This window comes from Oncorhynchus masou, chromosome 1 (genome assembly GCF_036934945.1).
Source record: "Oncorhynchus masou masou isolate Uvic2021 chromosome 1, UVic_Omas_1.1, whole genome shotgun sequence".
NCBI classification, from domain to species: Eukaryota; Metazoa; Chordata; class Actinopteri; order Salmoniformes; family Salmonidae; genus Oncorhynchus; species Oncorhynchus masou.
Window position 1 is genome coordinate 27,972,781 of NC_088212.1, and position 10,967 is coordinate 27,983,747.

The 10,967-nt window shown below is 40.3% G+C and overlaps 2 protein-coding genes across 3 annotated transcripts in view; both read right to left on the reverse strand.

Annotated features, from left to right (window-relative positions):
* LOC135541036 (protein turtle homolog A-like) overlaps positions 1-7,357 on the reverse strand; it is a 47,230-nt gene extending 39,873 nt beyond the window's left edge. For both annotated transcript variants that reach the window (XR_010455907.1, XM_064967176.1), the window contains exon 1: positions 7,189-7,357. The gene's annotated coding sequence lies outside the window, so the exon portion shown is untranslated. The remainder of the gene's footprint in view (positions 1-7,188) is intronic.
* Positions 7,358-9,209: 1,852 nt separating this feature from the next.
* Positions 9,210-10,670, reverse strand: LOC135541058 (transmembrane protein 230-like). Its single transcript, XM_064967192.1, has 3 exons — positions 10,259-10,670; positions 9,843-9,965; positions 9,210-9,707 (listed from the first exon to the last, which is right to left on the reverse strand). Exons 1-3 carry the CDS (start codon positions 10,352-10,354, stop codon positions 9,567-9,569), a joined length of 360 nt encoding a protein of 119 aa, XP_064823264.1. The 5' UTR covers positions 10,355-10,670; the 3' UTR covers positions 9,210-9,566.
* Between the last annotated feature and the right edge of the window lie 297 nt (positions 10,671-10,967).

Below are 10,967 nucleotides of genomic sequence, written 5' to 3' on the forward strand. Positions count from 1 at the left end.
AAATATTTCCTCTGAGTGGACATCATGCCCTGTTTGTGTGTGTTTGTGTGTGTGTGTGTGTGTGTGTCCCTGTCACTGATACAGTCAAAGAGATTTACCTTCTGCCTCTGATTGGTTCAGCTCATACCGTAGGTCTCCTATCATGCTAACTGGGCTAAAAGCTATAGACACGTGACACGTGCAAGAGGAAAACACCAGCGACATCTCTGTTTACTGACTGGCTATCTCAACCTGGAATATACAAGGTCTGAGGTCATCTGCTTTTGGCCTAAAGAGCAGGAACCCAGACTTTATCAAAGAAATTGGAATTACAGACATTGTCATCCTACAAGAAACATGGTATAGAGGAGATCTCATCATCCCAACCCCAGTCTAGTCATCATCCCAACCCCAGTTGTCATCATCCCAACCCCAGTTGTCATCATCCCAACCACAGTCTAGTCTTCATCCCAACCCCAGTCTTCAATGCACTTTCAATTCATTTCTCCTCTTGAGTTTCAATGTAAAAAATGGTATCGTCCAGAGTTTTTGAGAAGAGAACCCTGTAAATGTAAGGGAATTTAATTTATATCTCTGATATTGTGCAGTATTGCTCTGACCCACTGAATATTACTGTAACCAGACTGCTGAATAATCAATTTCCTAGAAAGTAAAATGTTTAGAACCTGACAATAAAATGGGTCAATAAAGCTGGGAAAACTGAATCTGTGCTACACTGGTCAGTGATGTGTTAAGGTTGCAACCTACATCTTAAAATCTACAATTTAAATGATCCCCTTCCCTTTCTTAGAAAATAATGGAATGACCCCCCCATCCCCACATACACACCGTATTCTCCCACACACTTTATTCAGAGCCACTAATACCAGCTTATCACTAGTGTAAGTTAATTACACTAATATAAGGAGGCTATTTTTGGAAAGCTAACAACAGCATATTACGCCAACTCAACTCACGTGACACATTTGGTGCTCTAGTGTCGCATGTTAGTTTGCCATTTCATCATGTAAAAACTGGCGCACTAGTATTATCCAGCCCTAACTCCAGGTTCGGCAATTTACCTGTGCTGAGACGGGAGGAGTGGCAATATTTCTAGCCATGACCCACAGTTTACATGGAAGGAGAGATGTGCCTTTTGCGCCGGTGAATCTCGTTTTTAGAAACATAAAAAATATATAGGTTTCCCCCCATTTTGTTTAATTTGATTAAAAACTAAGCATAGCCTACCCTCCCTTTAATCAAGGCTGGTTTAGCAGCATTGCATAGGTGTGTCTTTTTATCCTGACCATTAGCCAAAAGTACCCTATGAATAAAGGGGTTTTAATATGGTCTATTGAGAGTGCTTTGAGGTTTTTTCCCCTCACAATTCACATATCTGAATTTCACTTGTTCAAGTAGGCCAGGGGATGGCAATAGGTGGCCCGCGGGCCAAAACTGTCCCGAAAGTAATTTTTTGGGGGCCGACTAAAGTCTTTAGGATTTTCGTTTTTGGTAAAAGAAATACTGTAAAATCACCAGGAATTCAGCTAAAAGGTATTCCCACGAATAAAAAAAAGAGACAAAGGTGATTGTGTCTCAATGTAATTAACTTGTGAAATTATTGTAATTTTCAAATACAATCTCTTTTTGGGATTAATTTTTGTCAATTGGCAGTGTACAAATTATTTAAATCAATTGGCCAGCGGCTGAATCTAGCTGCCTAATCCTGAAGTAGGCTATCCATCCCCATTTGCAATGAGCGCCTCTCGTCCGTTTACCAAAGACACACTACTATTCAGTCTTCTGATGTTTTTGAGAATCTTCCTCGCACATAGGAATTGATACAATTGACTAGGGGCAGGATGATACCAGTATCAGGATAGTCATTAGTATCGTGGCAAGGAAACCAAACACAAAGCGGATTTAACTTCTTCTTTTTTTAAATAATAGATTTAAGATTATTATATATATATTTTTTCAATATCCAATTGGAAGTTACAGTCTTGCTGTAACTCCCGTACAGACTCAGGAGAGGCGAAGGTCAAGAACCATGTGTATTTTGAAACACAACCCTGCCAAGCTGCACTGCTTCTTAACACAGCGCGCATCCAACCCGGAAGCCAGCCGCACCAATGTGTCGGAGGATACAACGTGCACCTGGCGACCTGGTTAGCGTGCACTGCGCCCGGCCCGCCACAGGAGTCGCTAGTGCGCGATGAGACAAGGATATCCCTACCGGCCAAACCCTCCCTAACCCGGACGACGCTAGGCCAATTGTGCATCGCCCCACGAACCTCCCTGGTCGCGGCCGGCTGCGACAGAGCCTGGGCGCGAACCCAGAGCCTGGGCGCGAACCCAGAGCCTGGGCGCGTGCCCTAGAACGCTGCGCCACTTGGGAGCCCCTCTGTAACTGTATTTAGGCATAGCCTATTTAAAACAAGTTGTTGTTTCATAATACCGACTTTTTAGGCCTAATGAATTTAAAGTTGCTTATTGACAACATTTGACATGTCTTGTGAGAGACCCGTGGGGGTGTCCAGACTACAGACCCTGCAGAGAGAGCCTGTAGGGGTCAAAGTCTACAAGTGTAGACAGGAGAGACATAGGACAGCCCCCACCACTATTCTGTGGCTTCAGGTACAACCTGTTTCCCATGGCAACAGAACAAGGCACAAAGTCCTTTAAATGCAAACAAATGAGGCCTACAAGTTTAGCTCAAGACGCTACATACATTGTATGTAGTAATGAGGGGTTACATACTGTAGGTCACTGATAGTATGTATATAAAATGATAGTGCTAGTCATCTGCTGATGCACAGTACACCATCTTCCATAATGTCAAAGTGTCTTTCCTCTCACAATGGAAAAGAAAATTGGGTGCGTTTACAATGATTATCTCTCTATTTTTAACTAAACAGAGGACTCAGAGTTCTTTCTGAAAGCATATATTCAGACATCATTGCAATTATGGGACCTGCTCAACAAGAGTTTTTCTTTTAGTTTTTTGAGTAGCTGGTTTCATACCAATACACCTTGTAAATGATTATGAATTATCAGCTTAGACGTCTACTTTTGAATTATGTTCATATTGCCCAACAGTAACTTAAGTTCCTTTCACTAAAAACTAGCTTTAGTTTAGAGGGTTGGGAATGAGTGGTAGCTAAGACCATTTTACACAGTCCTGAACAGCAGACAAATGCAGCTCTGCCAACACAGGGAGCAGATGAACCAGGGGTCTGGGGAACTGAGGAGAGGGGAACCTGGGGGTATCTGAGGGGAAGACAGAAATGACATAATAATGTCTAAGAAGCCATTGAGGGTGATCTGGACCGTTCTGCCATACTGAGTAAGCTGATACACAACTGATACACAACCACAGACACTCATATAGTCTGGGCTTTTGCTCCCATACGTTTGGCAATCAATGCAGTAGACTAATACACACTTACATGTGACTTTGTAATGACAGTGTAAGGATTTTTAACCTTGTTAAGACTAGTTGCATCTCTTACTGGTCTTCAATGAGACAAGTTACCTAGGACTGCACACTTGTGAACACCTAGTCTAATCCAGTACTGCCGCTCCCAACCTTAATAGTGTAATCAAATTAGAATTCAAGGTTAAAGGGCATCTGTCAGCAGCACACTGTCCTGGATACGCTTGTACAAACACTTGGTGCATTTATTATTTGGCACTGCTACCCCTAGCAGACTGACAGTCTTTGATCCAGCTGACAGATGCACTATACCAAAACGCTCCCCTTCCATCCATCACCTGTGAGAGAGCCATCATACATAAAATCCATTATCTATCAATACTGTTGTGTCTACTCCTCAGTAAAGTGTTGTAATCATGTCAGCAACTACTGTACCCTAACCCTCTAGAACATTCTGTTTACAGGAATGCTTGCCATTTTGATCACATTATAAATAACATGGACGGTTTATCCCATCCAAATGTGTCACACACTTGCAGTAGAGCTAAGGGAGCAGACAACGAAGAGGGCCAAGCCGGATCACATACCAGCAGGTAGGCTGCAGCACAGTTTGAAGAGCCCTACATTAAGAGGTGAAATAATCCACCCCAGGCCAGGCCAGTAGTGAGCCCACTGAAAGCAGACCTGAAAAAAGACAGTGAAGTTCAGATCAAAAGGATTTCCATTGAGATCACAGCTTTGCAGCTAGAATCACACCCAGACAATATTGTGAATTTATATCTCAAACTCATGAAAAATCTACCTGACACTATCCATCTGTTTTACTCTCTACTTCCACTCATCTGGCAATACATAACCCTAACCCTAAGGAAATCCTATTGGTATAGCGGCCAAGGCCCATCAGTGATGGTGGTGACAGAGATGGAACTGATAAGCAGCTATATTACTTTCTTAGTAATCCTGGTTAATCCTGCTTGGGTCAAGGCCTCAGAACAGGCCAGCTGGGTTTGAGGGGGGAACTTGACAAACTGAGGACCATATCACAGGTGCAAAGAAAGAACACACCTACTAGTAAAACATAAACAATGGAAACAATTCATCCACTCCACATCCCACGAGACTAATTCTTAAAAGCAAAAGGTTTAGGCCAACAACCTAAACTTTACTGACCCAATGAGGGAGTACTGAGACCAAACTCTTATTTCAAGATGCAATGGAAAAAGAGACATCGGAGGAAGCATTTCCTACTTCTTAAAAGGTCTGAAGGTTCCACCATTTCCACTCTGATATCAAGTTCAAGTTGAAGGAAAAGCTCCTAGTAGATTTAGCTGTAGCACAAACTCATTGTGTGGAATGTGTAGACTTTTATTTTTTGCTTCTTAGTGTTGTTTTGTCTAAAGATACACAAAGTGCTGTAAAAAGGAACAGTAGAAAAATACTCTCCAAATCCATACAGGGCATTTAAGTTATACGTTGCTCAAAATACTCCAAATTTATGTGTATCCCTCAGTTACCCACTGCAATGACGGAGTGTGTAGACAGAGTATAGTCATCTATTCATCTACTACGTTCCTCACGGTTTCGTCCTTTTGTCGTATCTTTCTTCTCCTCCCTACCACATGCACTCAGTTTGAGCGCTCCAGACAAAAGTGCCTTTTCGTGGGAACGTCCAATGTATAGAGGACGTGTCGGGGTCCCTGACAAAAGACAAACGTTATGCAACAGAACACGTCCGTAGACAAAGGCAATGTAATGTTGCATATCCACCAGTTATACAACATTACATCCACCAGTTATGCTGTTCAAGTTGAAATTTTATTGTGCACAAGTACAGTGAAATGCTTAATTTTGAATGTGCTATTTTGCCTCTCCAGAAGTGTGTTTCTTATCAAGTCTATAAAACCCTCAGTGGAGAAGTGGATCAGCCTGGCATCAGTTGAGACCCATTAGGTCTAAATGTTGTGTACCGACATCCTCCTTTAATTTGACCAGCCCTTTAGAGTGGTTTGTCCCACCCTATGACCTCTGGTGGCCAGGCAAATCCTAATTCAGGCCAAACCATGAGGACATAAAGCTGCTTACAAACACTGAACTGAGGTGAACAGAAAGTGTCTCAAGGCATAGATAGCTGACTGCTGCACCTGAGCTAGAATAGTTCACACAAATGACCATGTCGGTTTTGTTAGAAGGTGAGAGACAAAATTAAGATGCTACCCCAATGTCTTGGTTGAGCCAAAGAAAGCTAAAATAACACGAAAGAATCCATTTGATTCTGGAGGTTCATTTGTACCTAACCAGGTCAACTCTTACCATCTAAGACTGAGGAAAATATTCAGAGTTGTCAACAACACTGCAGATTGAAATAGCTATGTCTATACTATGGTGCTATTGACACTGCATTCAGCAGAATATTTCTTTCTTTGCTCCCTCTCTTAAATCTCCTTTAGGTTTCCCCAAAAAAACTATAAGCGGTTTTGTTTCAAGTCCATGCAAGAAACAAAAAAGTCAATTATATATGCTTTAGTACACCTCAATGCTAAATAAGTCATTAACCAACATTTTAAAACAGTGTAAAAAGTTAGACCTTCTCTAAACAAGTATGCAGAACACTGAACCACAGTGTCTGGTAAATAACTAAGGCCCATGGATGAACTGAGCGTTACAGTTGGACTTCGGTCACAAAGGTCAAAACCCTGAATATTTAAATCTACAAAATTAGCAATAATAATCCCCCATCACTCTGTTATAATGGAAACTTTTACTAAACCATGAAATAAGTGCCATGTTAGAGAACTAAACTTTTTAGCATCAATGATGCCCTTGTGTCAGGATGAAGCACCACAGTGCCAACAGTCAGAATCTCCAGTATCAAACTCATACCCATGTCAAGCAGAAGAAATGAAAGACACAACGCATGGTCTTTCAGAATGAAACCAGTCTCAATAACCACGTGTGGACTGAACTGGCGACTCATTCAGAGTATGAAGTAAGAAACTATACATCATATTTTAGTAGCAGATGCTGTTCTGATTTATCTGTTTTCAAACATAAAGAAAGAAGATCATGTGTAGCAGTCAGGCTTATATTTGCATGCAATAAATAAGTCAAGAATTATAATTAAATCAAATATCAAAAACATTTCTGAAATGGTTACTTTAGAGCTCAATTAAGTAACTAGATGGTTTGTTTACATGGGTGCCCATGTCATAGTCTCCATATCAGGCAAAAACAGTTGCCCCTATTGTCTGATGTGCAGTCACGTGGACTGATAGGAAAGGGACCCAACCTCTATAAGAAATTACTATTCTGCTGTGATTGATTGACCATTTTTCTCTGTATGCATTAACGTAATGCATTAATTAATCTTAATTTATTGAAGGCTATGAATAATCTGCCTGGTTCTAAACGTTCACTTACAGTAAATGCTAACTCACGCTTAAGCAATTATCAACCTGTAATTACAGTGGATAAAAAAACATGTCACGAGCTAAATAATCAACAAGAACAGACGTCAGCACCATGCACTACAGGAGATATTCTGCTTGTTTCCATGGTCGGTTGAATATTCCAGACAAAGGTATAGCCTACAACAGCATACATTTTGTTTAGACTAAAACTGGAATGAGGAATTGTGATTGTGAAATAAAAACATTTAATATAATATTGTAAGTGAATGGCCCCTATTTACATTTGCATTAAAAGTGGACCCCGTGTGAAACTCACAGAGGCTGTTATTCACATGTAGGTTGTGCCCGATTTAAAAGTCCCTTTACCTTGCTTGAGGCACTTCTCTGACTTGACCAGAATAAAATCAGTCCATCGAGTCCTTTGCTTTTTTCAGCATGCAGGTTGACGTATTTGGGCATTCATTAGTTACTCTAAAGTTTGATAAGGTTGCCTTAAAAATGCAGGTGTTCGACAAAGGCAGGTGGTCGCATAGTTTATAAAAGCGTGGCAGACTGCCTCACGCGCGCCACATGATAGTTGTTAAACATAACCAGGGAAGTTTTAGGAAAATCTCCTAGTAGATTTAGCTGTAGCACTATCTCATTCAATTCTCAGGTTGTAAATCCCATATAAAGATAGAGAAAAACCTAAGAAGCACCTAGATTGGTTTAGAATCGTTTAAAAGTTTCCGAGCATTATTTTATATTGCTCTTCTTCGTGTTGCTTTGTCCAAAGTTACCCAAAGTGTTGTAAAAAGGAGCAGTAGAAAAAATACTATCCGAATCCATAGAGCGCATTTAAATTATACGTTGCTCAAAATACCCCAAAATGATGTATGCCCGCCAGTTCCCCACTGCAATGACGGAGTGTGTAGACAGAATACAGTCGTCTATTCATCTACTACGTTTCTCGCAGTTTCGTCCCTTCGTCGTATCTTTCTTCTCCTCCCTACCACATGCACTCAGTTTGAGCGCTCCAGACAAAAGCGCCTTTTCGTGGGAAAGTCCAACGTATAGAGGACGTGTCGGGGTCCCTGACAAAAGACAAACGTTATGCAACGGAACACGTCCTTAGACAATGGCAATGTAATGTTGCATATCCACCAGTTCTACATTTTTTTAAATTATCAAAATGTTATCCAAAAGTCCTTGCGTTAAGCTTTTGTTCCCCTCCATGTGTCTTTCCGTGTATATTCAATTATTAATAAAGCCGTTATTACTGGGAGAAAATAGGCTACTTTGTCACAAAAGTTACATTAAAAGTTCCTTCACCACACGTTTGCCAATCAATATGGGAGTGGGATAGTATTACTTTGAACAAATGCAACAGTGTTGTCCCTCAAAGAACTACATGTAATGTCTGTGAGCTTTGCTTTGTTTGGGGTCTGGAGTTGTTGTGGTAAACTGATCCTAGACCTGCCCAAGTAGCAACCCCCTACTTAGTTGATTTAGGAAAAACTACTGTAGACTTGCTATACTGCCAGTAGCACCATTGACCCAGAAAAGATCCAATAATAACAGCTCTCACACTCACAGATATTACACTTTTGGTTCAGACAACATCAATGGTTGTCTGTAGAATATATATATACAGTATATATAATTCTTTCTTTTTTTATCCACAAAGTAAACTTTGGCACACCACAGGGGGGTGTGAGTTTACACAAAAGTGGAGAGTAGTTCATGATACAGTCTTTATTGGAGCTGATGCTCAACCACAAATGCCTTTAAATTGAATATATGGATACACTATAGACTTCATTGCAAGTGACAATGCCTTTCAAAATCAGCCAGTTGAAAACTACACCAGACACTATATTGTTGCGTGACAACTTTTCCTTCTTGACTCTCACAGGCCTAGCAGCACACCATATGGAGATCAAAGGATTGGCATTAATCACAGAAATTACTCCTACCAGGAACCCTCTAGGAAAGCATAAGCGACATTTCAACAGAAAAACAAAGTCAATTTTCAAGTTTAGCCATAATATCTCAAACTCATGGTTCTGTTGGGGTACCAACCAGTGAGAGTAAATTGATTTGCGGTTACACTGATCAGGTCTTTCAGTTGGACAATACAATTAAACTCATGCCTCCCTTACAGCACAGCTATGTATTTGATCAGAAATGACGTCCTTCCCTTTTATAGATAAGTGTGGGTATACCTACACGAGGCCAAAACTATGGGAATAAATAAACAACATTTGCTCTAAACCTCAAACTGCAAATCATGTGGGGAAAAAAATGCATCCTAGAATCACATTTCCAATTGGTCAGTCAACTAAAAATCAAGGGTGGTCTCCAGTGATAGGTGGGATGAGAGTGGCTGAGAGGTGGGATTAAATAGCTCTGTTCGGGTATGTTTTATTGTTATGTGATTGCTGTATATGAAAGTGCCATGTATGTAAAATGTATATGTAAAAGGTATGCATATGTAGCAAAAAAAAACAAGACATGTCATGAAATAAATACAAATGTGCATGTTATTTGTTAGAAACAATAACACAAACCTATCTAAATATAGTAGTCATTCATAATGAAGTATGGTGGTAATCCAGTCAAAGAACAAGAAGTGAACAGACATGACATGATGAACAAACATCAAAAGGACATCTGCTTTAGGACTACCCTGGATCCCAGTCTGTTTACTGTATTCAACAATGTTATGTGAAAATAACAAAGGAGTTGCCTCAGTTAGGAGTGGCTCAGTCATCAAAGTCTGGGATATCATCATAGGAGTAACCACGGTAGCCCTTCGATGCATAGTAAGCTATCCGCAGGTGATAGAATCCCGGAAGGAAAACCAAGATTCCAATTATGAGAACGGGCACAGTCCGGTCAGCATGCTGAAATAAATGAAGAAAAAAAAGATATCTAAGAAACACAATGGAATATGTCAAAGTTAATTATGTGAAATCTATTTGTTGTGCTGTTGTAAAACATGACAGGAATGTACAGATGGACTCAAAGTTCATACTCACTGTGACTTCAAAGTATCCTGCCAAAAGGAGAGCTCCAATGGTGATCAACAGAGAGCCAATCAAGAAGAGGACAGTTGCCAGTGCAATGGCTTTGTATGGAACCTTTGGTGGGCTTTTTTTGAACTGGGGGTGACAAACACGACTTCATAACAACATACCACAGAATTTCAATATATTGAATGATACATTTTTGTAATTTGTGTATCACCAAACCATCCCAAAAGCTTTTTTTCAATACTCAATACTGAAAACATTATTCTATATACAGGGTTGTTTGATGCAATAACAACATTGGACTATGTCTATAGGCTACATAATCCCATAATTACCATGGGCAGTTCATTTCAAATAAAACTAAGCCTATATAGATTCTATTCCAACCCTACCAGGCCCATTCTAGCACACTAAACCCTTACCTGCAGGTCAATGTAGCCGTCATCATCATTGGCTAATTTGGAGTACCTGACCTTAGTGTTAAGTATTCCTTGTCTTAAACTGCTGCGAGCGTTCATCTTTACTTTAAATTACTTGCTAAAATTGTTGCATTGTTATGTTACATTGGCAGCCGGTACATTGTATCATTTCATATTGAGAAATGCTACAATGATGACACTTGCCTATTCAGATACACTGTTGTCAACTTGCAACGAACGTGTTAATCAGTGTGTCAGCTCCTCTCGACTCACTACAATTAGCCTATGTTGCAACCAAATGAAAATAGAAAGAGGGATACCGCCTTTTCAGATCAGGAGTTAGAACATAAACACAACATTTTGTTGCAATAAAAACGTCCGCACTCATGCTCTCTTCCTTGTTTAGTCTGTACAACGCCTGCGCAAAGCTCTAAACCGTCCCTGAACTGGAATGGAAGTAGGCTAGGCTACCACTAAGGGGCGGTGCTGTATCACATCTGAAAAACAAGTTGGTGCAGCTCAAGTGGACCACAACACATGTAGGCTAGAAGACACTCATGTCAGTATCTGTCTTTTCATAAAATCAATAGATCTATCACGTGTGAGTCCACATATTGTAATAGTGACACTGATGTTAGATAGTTAGCGTTTTTATATTCTGTATTTTGTGATTTTGTAGTGGTTTTAGTGTAGCTTTCTCAGCATCCTCTTC